The sequence below is a fragment of the Indicator indicator genome, unplaced genomic scaffold (genome assembly GCF_027791375.1).
Source record: "Indicator indicator isolate 239-I01 unplaced genomic scaffold, UM_Iind_1.1 iindUn_scaffold_54, whole genome shotgun sequence".
Taxonomy (NCBI): domain Eukaryota; kingdom Metazoa; phylum Chordata; class Aves; order Piciformes; family Indicatoridae; genus Indicator; species Indicator indicator.
The window spans coordinates 56,626-68,759 of record NW_026539189.1 but is presented as its reverse complement, the minus strand read 5'-3'; the positions used below and the strand labels follow the sequence as shown (position 1 = coordinate 68,759).

At 58.1% G+C, this 12,134-nt stretch overlaps 2 protein-coding genes across 2 annotated transcripts; both read right to left on the bottom strand.

Annotated features, from left to right (window-relative positions):
- Nucleotides 1-1,461: 1,461 nt before the first annotated feature.
- TPGS1 (tubulin polyglutamylase complex subunit 1) lies at nt 1,462-2,490 on the bottom strand. The gene is made up of 2 exons (XM_054398470.1): nt 2,156-2,490; nt 1,462-1,995 (listed from the first exon to the last, which is right to left on the bottom strand). Exons 1-2 carry the CDS (start codon nt 2,479-2,481, stop codon nt 1,464-1,466), a joined length of 858 nt encoding a protein of 285 aa, XP_054254445.1. The 5' UTR covers nt 2,482-2,490; the 3' UTR covers nt 1,462-1,463.
- Nucleotides 2,491-3,403: 913 nt separating this feature from the next.
- Nucleotides 3,404-5,739, bottom strand: MADCAM1 (mucosal vascular addressin cell adhesion molecule 1). The gene is made up of 6 exons (XM_054398440.1): nt 5,682-5,739; nt 5,088-5,354; nt 4,666-4,980; nt 4,080-4,369; nt 3,674-3,989; nt 3,404-3,528 (listed from the first exon to the last, which is right to left on the bottom strand). Exons 1-6 carry the CDS (start codon nt 5,737-5,739, stop codon nt 3,404-3,406), a joined length of 1,371 nt encoding a protein of 456 aa, XP_054254415.1.
- Nucleotides 5,740-12,134: the final 6,395 nt, after the last annotated feature.

Here is a 12,134-nt window from a genome sequence, read left to right as displayed (position 1 = left end):
TCCTGTCAGTGTTTACCGTGCATGAAGTGGTCCAGGCCGCAGCAGGTGGTGATGTCTGACACCCAGGAGGAAGCACTTAGCATAATTACCATGCCTACATAATTATTTTACAGCATTTCAAAAAGCAGTGTCTGGAATTCACGCAGAGGGAGCTCCTGGCATGGCAGAGATCTCTCCAGCGTCACGAGTTCCCACTTCCCTTTGTGTCACATCCCAGCCACCTTGTTGAGGAGCCACCCAAACCGGCTCCAGGTACCGCCCCTCGTGCCTGCAGGGATCAAAACATCCGCTGAACACAACAAAACAAACAGCCCACAGCACAAAGAGCATCCTCCCTCGACCTTCTTTTTCTCCTGGCAACTATAAGTGCTTTGCACTCCTGTACCTTCAGCTGGGTGCCTGCTACAGGCTTCAGACATCAACCCCTGAAGACAAGAGCTTTCCCCCTGGGATCTGAGCCCTGCTGTGGTTCACCCCAGCCCTAAGTGCTAGAAGCAAGCAAAGAAAATGGGCCACTAAAAAAATCATAAAAAGCTTTAATGTCTTCGAGTAAACCAGTAGACACAGTATCAATCAACACAGACAAGTTCAAATAAATAACACATGATTCAACAGGCATCTCTGCTCAAAAGCAAACTATGACCTCAGGGATCAGGGTTTGTCTGGTCTTGACCCAGATTTCCCCAGCCCAGATCATGACTGAACCCACAGCAAGCTGCAGCTTTGCAGATGAAGTCATCACGCAGGTCAGAGCTTTCATCATCAGAGTCCAAACCACAGCAGCCAGGGGTGGTTGGGTAAACAGCAGCTCACATGGCTCAGCTGCTGGCAGAGCCAGAAGCCCTCTGCTCAGCCCCAGCCTGGTGAGGGTTTGCTGCCCAACTGTCTGGTCCTGTGCGTTTAAAACATTCAACGTAATTCATCTCACACTTGGGAGCAGCCTCACGTTTGCCTGCAAAGCCTTGCAGCAGCCTGTGAGGCAGGTAAGCATCACCCCCTGACTTCACAGTTAAGTGCAAAACAAACCCCGAGACCAGAAATAAAGCTCCCTGCTGAAGCTGCAAAACATAACATTGTGAGGGCTGGGACAAAACTGGAAGCTGTCTGGAGGTCCAGCCCCGCATTTACTTCATTCTAACTTATTTTGAATGACTAACACTGCCCTACAGCTCACAGGCCTCCTTCCAAATCCCCAGGTAACACCTGAAAAAGATTTACTAGTGCCAGCTGGATCGGAGGAGCCACAGCTGGGAGAGGCACAGAGGACAGGGACACATCCAGCACCTGTCATGATTGAACAAGGAAGAGGGGTGGAAATCAGGTATCTTTCATCAGGTAGAGCCAGGCTCTCAGACAGGCACGAGCAGCCCCTGTGCCCCCTGTCCAGCTTGACACCAGGGTCTGGAGCCTCCTTGGCATGGACAGCCCTGCAAAGAGGTTGATGCGTTGTTCCCACCCAAACATTACTCAACAGGCTTCACTTTTGCCACGAACAAGGCAGTGGCCTTACTCAGAAACTCCTCTCTGCTCATGGAGGGACCAATCTTCCTCTCCTGCAGCGCCTGGTCCATGGCCAGGGCCAGGCCGTCTGGCCCCAGCTTGGAGCCTGCCTCCAGGTAGCGGCTGGGGACGGAGAAGTGGCTGACGCCCAGGGCATCCTCCAGCGCCCGCAGCACGGCCTGGCACACCCTGCTGTCAGCGGCACCGGAGCCGCCATCCAGGACGCCGAAGAGCGCATCTGCCTTGGCCGCAAACTCCAGCAGCACGAAGCAGGTGAGGACGCCGTAACGGAAGACGTCGAAGGGCACTGCCTCGTGATCGCGGCAGCGGACGCGGCCCAGCAGCGCAGCCGCCGCCTCCGCCGGCGCCGCCCCGTGCTGGCAGATGCGCCGCAGCAGTTCGCTGTACAGCCGCCCGTCCACGCCCGCTCGCCGCCGCCGCCCGCCGGCACCCAGCACCTCGTAGGCCGCGCCGGCGTTGCTGTCGAAAGCTGTCCTGTCGCGACATGGCACAGACACAGACACGCGGCCTCAGCCCCGCCCGTCCCGCACTACAGCTCCCGGCGTGCCCTGGACGCCGGTGCGGGGCACACCGGGAGCTGTAGGCCGCCACCGCCGCCGCCCCAACCCGGCCTCCGCCCTCCTGTCGCCCGCACCTGTGGGAGTGATGAGCAAGCCGCACATACCACAGCGCCCGGGCCAGGCGCTGCGGCTGCCCCGGGAGCTCGGCAGTGGCCTCGGGGCTGCCCAGCACCAGCCGCTCGAAGTAGTCAGCCAGGAAGGAGACCGGCTCCTCGGGCCGCGCCTCCAGCACCTTCAGCAGCGCCTCTCGCACCATGGCAGTGACGCCGGCCCGCAGCAGGAACTCCGCCTCGCTGCCCAGCTCGCCGCCCGCCGCCCCAGCCGGCTCCGTCAGCCCGCTGCCCGTCACCGGAGTCGCGGCCGGGGCGGCGGCTGCACGCCGCTTCTCATACGCCGCCATCTTGGTTGCGGGCAACGAAGGCCGGTTCCGGCCATTTTACTGCGGTTCCGCCCGGGGAGGGGGACGTTCCCGCGCCGCCATCTTGCACACCGGTAGCCAATCGGTGAGCGGTAAAGTAGTAGGGCGCACTGCCATTGGGCGAGGCTGCGGGCCGCCATTTTGCGTGTGGGCACAGGAGCCGCCCTGGTCGCCGTCGCTACTGCGGGCAGGTGCCCCTCCCTTAGCAACGGGGCGCAGGGTGGTCGCTGCGGACGCTGCCGGGTGACCCGAGACCTCCCGCCGGTGGCGGTGAGGGGCTTTCCCCAACCCTGGCCCTTTGCTCACGGTTCGAACAAAAGCAGCCCTTTATTGGAGTCTGCAGCCCGCACACCATGGCCCCGTTCTCCTCCGTCCGCGCCCAGGGCTGCTGTCCCTCTGTCGCGACAGACGATCCGGTCCACCCGCGTGGGTGCCGGGAGCCCCGAGGGTCGGACTCCCCACGAGCGCTCAGCGTCGGGCCCAGCATATTCCATCGCTGTCCTTTTAGGCGTCTCGGCTCGACTCCCTTCCAGCCTCCCCCTCCTGCGGGGTCCCCGCAGCAGCCCCGCGACTCTGCTCCCGCAAGCCCCCCGGCAGCCCTCCGAGCCTTGCACCCGGGGCCCGAGCCCCTCACAGGCCCCTCAGCTTCTCAGACAGCAGAGCCTCAGACGTGGGTGAAGATTTCCAGAGCAGCTCAGGGGTCTCCAGGTCCCCTCGTGTGCCCCAGGGCTGCTCTTCTCTCGGGGCTCACAGCAGCATCCCACCCCCCACCAGCTCCGCCAGTCCCCGCTGGGACAGGGGCAGCTCCATCGGTTAGTCATTGTCCCAGGGCCTGGGTGAGGCCAGCAGCAGGAAAGGGGACAGTGAGGGCAGGGCTGGGGACACTCGCAGGCAGCTCCCACTCCTAGTGCAGCTCGTACCGAGACCTGACTCGTTTCCACAGGCGGTGAGACACGACACCGGTCACGATCAGTCCCAACAGTGAGATCGTTGTCCCCGTGGCAATGGCAGGGACTGCGCTGAACGAATCTGCAAAGGCATGAGAGGACCCCCTTGCTGCCCGTGCCACCAAACACCCGAGCAGGGCATCAAATGTGGCACTAACGCAGCTTGCTGCAACCCGAGCCCAAGCGATGGGGGTAGAGGAGAGGGGGGGCTGCAGACCACCACTCACCATCCAAGACCATCAGCTGCAGACTGACCACCTGGGAGCGGTGGCCAAGCAGGACACACTGATAGGAGCCCTGGTGTTGGGGCTCGGCGTGGTCCAGACGCAGCGTGGAGCTGCCGCCCGCCACCTCCTGCCGGTACTGCGAGAGGGCCACGGGGGTCTGCAGCCAGCGGACGGTGACGTTCCTGGCACACCCTGCGTGGCACTCGATGCGCAGGGCTCTGCCCCTTGTTCCCTTGGGAGGCAGCGACCAGATCTGCAGGCTGCAGGCAGGCGCTGTCCCCTCCCATGTCCCCGTCCCCTCGGATGTCCCTGTCCCCTCGGATGTCCCTGTCCCCTCCTCCGCTGGCGGCGTGCCCCAGCTGATGCTCTCCACCGCTGTCCCCGCTGCCTCTGCAGGGGCAGTCACCGTGCTGGAGCCAGGGGTTGTGGTGGCGGTGGTGGCCAAACGTGCCATGGGGCTGCCTGTCATGAGGTCCTGGGGAACAGGGTGCTCTGCAGAGTGGGGTTTGGTCTCAGTGTGGGGCTCCCGTGTGGTGGTCAGGGCTGTGGTGGGATCCTGTGTGGAGATTGTGGTTGGCTCTGGGGGCAGTGCTGTGGTGGTCACAGGTTGGGCTGTGCTGGGGCTCTCTGTCGTGGCTGGCACTGTCCCGAGGGTCCCAGGGGAGATGGCCATGGCCACTGGGTGCTCCATCACATCTGTGAACACAGCAGGTCATGGCAGCCTCGCCGTGGCTCATGGCTGGCATGGGACCTCTCACCTTACCCCCAGGAGGTGGCAGCTCCCCCCACCCACACCTCCCATCCTCTCCACTCCCACCTCCCATCCCCTTTCCCCCACGAATCTGCTGCCCTGGGCAGGAAAAAGCAGCGAGCAGGAGCAAAGCAGCACCCTCAGCACGGCAGTGGGGAAGGGGCCAGGAGGTTTGCAGAGTGGCATAGAACTGGGGGCTGGGGGTTGGCCCGGGGTGCCCAGCTCCCACACCAACACTCACCCTCAGTGCTCACGGCCAGAGATGCCACCCGGGTGAAGGTCTCCTGCCCAATGCTCAGCTTCACCTCACACCTGAACTCTGCCCCTTCTTCCACCTTCTCCCCGGGCACTGACAGTGTGGACTCGATGTCGAACAGCATCTCATCAGTCTCCGTGGCATCCACATCAGCTTCCTCCAGCACCTGGTCGCCCTGGTACCAGGTGAGCCCCAGCCCCAGCAGTGGGTAGATCCCTCGGGCTGAGCAGCGCAGGCTGCCCGGCTGCCCTGGCTCCAGGGCGCTTGGCTCTGGCACCAGCTGCAGCACATCCGGCAGCGCTGAGAGGGGAATCAAGGCATCAAACAGGGAATGTTGACCCCGGGAAGGAGGGGACTGCAGGACTTAGCTGGATGGTCAGCAAGGGCCAGGTTGGGGGGAAGCTTACCATAGACCTTCAGGTTGACAGCACGCTGGTAGAACTGCCCTTGGCAGGTCCCCTGGCAGATCTTGGTGCCCTCTGCGGCCACCCCGGCGCTGCTGATGTGCAGGATGCTGTGGGTGGGGAAGGAGGTGATGCTGCCCAGGCTGGTGTCCAGCCCCTTCCACTGCACCGTGCCCCCAGCACAGGCCAGGGAGCAATTCAGCTGTGCTGAGCCCCCGTACGGCACCACCGGCTGCTGTGGCATCACTGCCAGCCTGTCGGCAGGGAGTCCTGGGCAGAGGAAGGAGGAAAACCACAGGATTCAGGGAAGGGGTCGCCAGAACCCAGCCATCCTCGAGGGAATCGTTTGCTGAGACCCCTTCCTCCCAGCTCTGGCAGCAGGACAGCATCCCCAAGCCCGGCGCAGGATGCCCCTGGCACGGTGCCACCCTCTGCAGCTCCGAGCAGCAGGACAGGGAGCCAGGGCTGAGGGGTGAGGAGACCTCGGGGCCACGTTGGCCCGCGGTGCCATGCAGCAAAGCAAAGAGACCAGCAGGCAGGGCCAGCAGCTCAGCGAGCTGAGGGGTGGGGGCAGCTCTCAGCCCCCTTGGCACTCACCGCTGCAGTCCCACAGCGAGAGGAGGAGGAGGAGGAGGAGGAGAGGAGCCGAATCCATCGCCCGCGGGGCAGGGCAGCAGCAGGGGTTGGTTTTCCTTCCTTCCCTCCTTCCAGGGAGTGAATGCTGCCGGCTGAGGTTGTCTCTGCCTGGCCTCCGGTCTTGTCCTCAGCCCTTCTTAAGCTCCACGGGAACCGCCTCCCCCCCCACCCCCAGCCCCGGGTCCTCCACCACTTCCAGCCCGAGGGGTATTTCCAGAGGGAGGTTTCTGCTTTTCCTCCAAGGTCAGCTCTTGCACAACACCAGCTCCACAGCCAAGGGCTATGCTGGCAGCCCCCAACCCAGGAGTTGGCACCAAGGGTCCCTGCATGGCTGCAGGGGCTCCCATCACCCCCACCGGGCAGCCCATGGTGCAGCCAGGATCCTGTCCCTTCCATAGCTCCCACTGGGCTCCACCATTCCCATATGGAGCCTCTGGCAAACCAGCTCCAAACACCCAGAGCTGAACTGAGCCTTTCTGGGGCTGCCTGGGAATTCCTGACTATAGGAAGGGTCATCTCAGACCCCTGCCCCAAAAGCAAGGCCAGGGGTCCTGTTCAGCATCACTGGTGCTGGCAGTGCCTGGGGCACATGGGGTGGAGGGAAGGGAGCCAAAGCTGTGATGTCTGCCTGGAGCACATCCCATCAGGACCCCTGTGGAACGTGGCCTCAGGAGCAGGCAGCATCCAGCACAGCCCTGGCAGCAGCACAAGGGCACCCACAAGGAACCAGGCCCTGGGTGCCCTGAAATGTGGGGTTTGGAAAGGTGCAGCCCCAGGGCAGAGGAGGAGGTGCCCAGCCCCAGGGTGCTGCTCAGCAGGCTCAGCATTGATGACCAGAGCAGGGTGTGTTGGGGGATGCAGCTCAGGGTTCCTGGGAAGGAGGAGTTTATGGTACAGGTGGGGAAGGTGCCACCACCTGTGGAAGATGTTCATTACCCAGCCCCAAGCCTTGGCACAGCCTCAGCACCCATCCTGGCCCACATGACCCAGCCCCAAGCCCTGGCACAGCCTCAGCACCCATCCTGTCCCACATGACCCAGCCCCAAGCCCTGGCACAGCCTCAGCACCCATCCTGTCCCACATGACCCAGCCCCAAGCCCTGGCACAGCCTCAGCACCCATGGCAGGTCTGGCATTGCTTCCTCACTCTTACCCAGCTCCCTGGAAAGAGACAGATCTGATTCTCCTCCATCCCATCCCATCCCATCCCATCCCATCCCATCCCATCCCATCCCCAGGCTGTGACTGAGGCCAGGGAAGGTGCCAAAAGGGCTGCTGGAGGGACACCTCCTCTGTCACAGAAGGTGGAAAGTCAGTGCAGGACTTGAGCATTTCCCATCCCAGAAGCCTCCAGAGAGGCAGCTCCGGGCACTGGGTGTGTGGTGCATCCTCTCAGGAGCTAATTACCTTTCGGGTAATTAATTAATCCTCTGCTGGTCCAGGAGACCTCTGAGTGAGGGAAGTGCTCTGTAAACAGCTGCCATCAAATCTGCACATTCAGCCAAAGTTGGGTGATTAATGGCTCTGAGCTTTTTGTTCCTTCCATCCTGTGTTAACAGAGCTGCTTCCTGGAGTTTTCCAGTGGCCACTGGAGCCCCTGGCCCAGCCTTGGCGTGGGACAAGCCATGGCCAGGGCTGCTCCCAGCACCAGCCAGGCTCTTCCCAGCAGCAAGCCCAGGATGCCAGAGGATGGACACACAGTGCCAGGGTTTGGCCTCCCCATCCAGCTCCCATGGCTCTGGCTCAGTGGGTGAGGCTTTGCCAGGGCTGCCCCAGCTGAGCACCCACAGTGGTGCTGAGAGACTTTGTCAGGGGCAGGATTTTGCTTCCTGATGTCACCAGGTGAGGGTTTAAAGAAGGGAAATACTTTCCTCAGCTGGGGGCAGGAGGGGCAAAACACAGTTAACAACACCACAAAAATATGATAGAACCACAGAACTGTTTGGGTTGGAAAAGCTCTCTGAGATCATTGAGCCCAACCAGCAACTCAACCCCACCATGGCCACCAAACCACAGCCCCAAGTGCCATGGCCACAGGTTTCTTGAACACATCCCCAGGGATGGGGACTCCACCACCTCCCTGGGCAGCCTGTGCCAAGCCCTGACCACTCTTGCAGCAAAGAAATTGTTCCTCATCTCCAACCTAACCCTCCCCTGGCACAATTTCAGGCTATTTCCTCTCCTTTTGTCACCTAGGGAGAAGGGACCAACCCCAACCTCACTGCAGCCTCCTTCCAGGAAGCTGTAGAGAGCAATGAGGTCTCTCCTCAGCCTCCTCCAGACTGAACAGCCTCAGTTCCCCCAGCTGCTCCTCACCAGCTCTGTTCTCTAGACACTTCATGAGCTTTGCTGCCCTGGAATCCATCCTTGGCCAGGGTCTGGTGCAGCTTTCTGCTCCTGCAAGGAGGGAGCAAGACCAACAGCTCCTAGGAGGATCACTCCTGGCCTTTTGGCCCCTGCTGGCTGCCAGGCCCATGCCTAGTGCTGAGACTGTGAAGCTCCACAGCCACAGCTAAGAGGTAGCTCTCCATGAGCCTTCAGCATCACATCCCAAAGCCCAGGTGCCCCTCAAAAATGGTGCTTCAGGTGAGAAAAGAAAAACCTCACAACTCAGTGTCACAACCAGAGCTGAGCACTTATGGAGCAGACCTCTCTTTTAAACAGGAACCTTCCTGGACCACTCATCAGGAGATTAACAGCTACCAGAAAGTCCAGCACCTCATGATGGACCCTGGGCTTGTCAGCTTGACACTGGAAGTGCCTGGGAGCTGCCCTGGGCTCTGCTGGGCAGCATGGATGGCAGAAGAAATTGGATTTATGGAGCCTGATATACCTCCAGCTCCACCAGGGCTGGTGGATCAAACCAGGGAGGAGGTTCTCCAAGCTCAGAGAACATAGCAGTGGCCCCCAGGGCAGCTCTCACACTCGTGGCCATGAGCCCCCAAGCAGTGACCCCACCACAGCTCCTCTTCCACCACTGGCTTGGGGTCTCTCTGGTGGACTCCGAGGAGCTGCTTCCATCCTGGAGGAGCACAGGCAGCTTCCCCCAGCCCCAACAGGGCAGAGAGAGCTCAGCAGGCTGCAGGCACAGGGCGGGAGGTGCAAGTTTTCCACCTGGCAGGAAACCTTTCAGATGAGAGCGAAGGGAAGGAGCGGTGTCAAGAACCAGAACCCCCAACAGGCTGCCTGGAAGCCGCCGGCGCTTCCTCCTGACCGGCAGAAGAGACTCTGCCGGGCAGCGCCGGCTCCAGAGGCGTCTCTCAGGAAACAAAACAGCTCAGCGGAGAGAAACAAACTGCAACGGGGCAGGCACTGACCCCCAGCACAGGATACCCTCGGCACAGGACCCCCCCCCCCACACCGCTGGAAGCCCTGGGGCTGGGGTGTAGCCCTGGGCTGTCATCACCCGCTCTGGCTACCGCCCGGAGGGGACAGGGCAGGGCTGGAGGTGCTGCTGAGGACAACTGGAACACGATCAAAGTTTTCGGTACGCTTCAAAACGTGGGAATGCTCCCTCTGGGAAGGGTTGTGCCATAGCCCAGCCGTGTCCCCAGCATGGCCCCCCGCAATGAGGAGGGGGGTGGCCAACACCACACTGGATGGAAACACTTTCCCCTGTGTTTTTGTGGGGTTTTTGTTTGGTTTGAGTTGGTTTTTTTGGTTGTTTTGTGGGTTTTTTGGGGTTTTGTTTGTTTGTTTGTTTGTTTTCTCCAGTGATGCAAAGTGAGACGAGCTGAGGGCTCTTTCTAAACTGAAGATGAACCCCCCCCCAAAAAAAAAACCCATAAAACCAAACCAAAACTAAACATAACCCCCAAAAACAAACAAAAAAAAAACAAACAAACAAAACACAAAAAAAAAAAAAGAAAAAAGAAAAATAAGAAGGAGAAAAAGAAGAAAAGGAAGAAAAATAAGTAAAAGAAGAAAAAGAAAAAGAGGAAAAAGAAGAAGAGGAAAAAGAGGAAAAAGAGGAAAAAGAGGAATAAAAAGAATAACAAAAAGAAAAAAGAAAAAAAGAAAAAGAAGAAAAAGAAGAAAAAGAAGAAGAAGAAGAAAAAGAAGAAAAATAAAAAGAAGAAAAAGAAGAAAAGAAGAAAAGGAAGAAGAAAAGAAGAAAAAGAAGAAGAAAAGAAGAAAAAGAAGAAGAAAAAGAAGAAAAAGAAGAAGAAAAAAGAAAAAGAAGAAGAAAAGAAGAAAAGAAGAAAAAGAAGAAGAAAAAGAAGAAAAGGAATAAAAAGAACAGGAATAAAAAGAAGAAGAAAAAGAAGAGGAAAGGGAAGAAGAAAAAGAAGAAGAAAAAGGAAAAAGAAAAAGAAAAAAGAAAAGAAAAAAGGAAAAAAGAAAAAGAAAATGAGAAAAAGAAAAAGAAAACGAGAAAAAGAATCAAAAGAAGTTTGAGCCCAGAGGAAATGAATACAAAAGGCAAAGTATTGTCTAATAGGTGACTTCTGTTTCATCACAGGACATCAGCCATCAGCCACCAGATCCCATCCAAGAGCTGCCTCTGACGTGTTTATGCTTGTGGGGCTTTTATTGTTCACTTGGTACCGCCCTCAAACACCAAAAAGAGCATTTAAATGACCAGGATAAGATCTAAATTAAGCCTGGCTGGAGGACATGAGCCTGGGATGCTCTTGTGGGATGCTGAAATCAGCCCCTGGGAAGAGGTTCCAGCAGGGCAGGCGCTGGAGCAGGGAGGTGGAAGCCGAGGACATGGCACAGGGACCTGCTCCATCAGCTGGGGACCTGCAGCACTGTCCCAGCCCACACAGACCTGACACAGCCACTTGCTCCTCCAGAGCATTCTGTGCTGCTCCCCTCTTGGCCCGAGATTTTCAACCTTGCCCTGCACAAAGTGCCCCAAAACGACTTCCCCCTGCACAAGCACTTTGGCCACCCCCAGCAGGATGAGCAGCAGGGTCAGGGGCTCGAGTGACTTCAACCCCGAGCCCCAGAGGGGCTCAAGCTGTTGTGGGCCTGCTGTTGTAAGATTCCAGGGGAAATCTGGATGTCTGGTTTAGCATCAAGAGGGAATGGATTGGCTCCAAGTGCTTTTTGCTCTGGAATACTTCTAGTTTTCAGGAATTGGTAGAAACAATGACAGGTTGGAGAAGTGGGCACAGGAGAACCCCACGAGGTTCAGTAGGGTGAAGTCCAAAGTCCTGCACCTAGGTTGGGGCAATCCTTGCTATCAATCCAGGGTGGGGGGTGATGAGATTGAGAGCAGCCCTGCAGAGAAGGACTTGGAGGTGCTGGTGGGTGAGAAGCTGGACATGAACCAGCAATGGGCACTGGCAGCCCAGGAGGCCAATCACATGCTGGGGTGCATCATGAGCAGCAGGTCAGGAGAGGGAATTCTGCCCCTCTGCTCTGGTGAGATCTCACCTGCAGGGCTGTGTCCAGCTCTGGGGCCCCCACCACAAGAAGGACAGGGACCTGCTGGAGAGGGTCCAGAGGAAGGCCACAAAGATGCTCAGAGACCTGGAGCACCACTGCTATGAGGACAGGCTGGGGGAGTGCAGCTAGGAGAAGGCTCTGGGAGGATCTTAGAGCTGCATTTCAGTATCTGGAGGGGACCTACAGGCAGGCTGGGGAGGAGCTGTTCCGAAGGGGCTGTGGGGGTAGGCTGGGGGGCAATGGTTTGACAGTAGAGCAGGGCAGAGTTAGGTTGGACATCAGGAGGAAGTTCTGCACAATGAGGGTGAGGAGACACTGGAACAGGTTGCCCAGGGAGGTGGTGGATGCTCCATCCCTAGAGACATTCATTCAAGGTCAACCTTGATGGGACCCTGAGCAACCTGATTGAGTTGGGGATGTCCCTGGTCCCCTTCCAACCTGATGCCTTCTGCAATTCTATGAACTTGTGCCCATTTCAGAGAGATGCTGATCCCCAAGGCCTGCTCTGGGGTGTGGCCTCTTCCAACCACCTCTTCAGCACAACCCCCAGGGGTCAAGAGCTGCTGGGCAGAAGTTCAGGGGTGGGGTTGTAGGCGTGGAAGGACAGGAGGGGAGAAGGACAAGGACAGAGAACTTCAACACAACAGGAAAGCAGCAGTTTAATAAATAATCCATCAGAGGGAGAGGTTAGCCAGTTCTGAACACAACCTGAACTGAAATAAATACATTTCACCAACCATCAGCTTGAGAAAAAAAAAAAATAGAGAGAGATACAGAAACGCAGGAGACAGCAAAACAGAGACTGGAGGTTCAGCTGCTCTGCAGTGACCTTGGGCTTGCCACCAGCCCACTCCCAAGGTGGCAGCAGCCATTCAAAGTGCAGAGGAAGACTGACAAAAAGCAGTGAAAAAAAAAAAGAAGAGAAAGCAATGGGTTGGGATGGGACAGGGGCAGCTTAAACTCGCTTGAACTGCTGCCAGTGGCACTGCAGGGGGAAAAAAAAAAAAGAGGCAAATTC

What these genes read in the sequence shown, in the direction of transcription:
- TPGS1 (XM_054398470.1), bottom strand. Translation starts at nt 2,481, where the DNA reads ATGGCGGCGTATGAGAAGCGGCGTGCAGCCGCCGCCCCGGCCGCGACT. An exon ending in CTTGCTCATCACTCCCACAG is followed by an intron (nt 1,996 to 2,155) that starts GTGCGGGCGACA and finishes ATGTCGCGACAG; the next exon opens with GACAGCTTTCGACAGCAACG.
- MADCAM1 (XM_054398440.1), bottom strand. Translation starts at nt 5,739, where the DNA reads ATGGATTCGGCTCCTCTCCTCCTCCTCCTCCTCCTCCTCTCGCTGTGG. An exon ending in TGTCAACCTGAAGGTCTATG is followed by an intron (nt 4,981 to 5,087) that starts GTAAGCTTCCCC and finishes TTCCCCTCTCAG; the next exon opens with CGCTGCCGGATGTGCTGCAG. An exon ending in TCTGGCCGTGAGCACTGAGG is followed by an intron (nt 4,370 to 4,665) that starts GTGAGTGTTGGT and finishes CTGTGTTCACAG; the next exon opens with ATGTGATGGAGCACCCAGTG.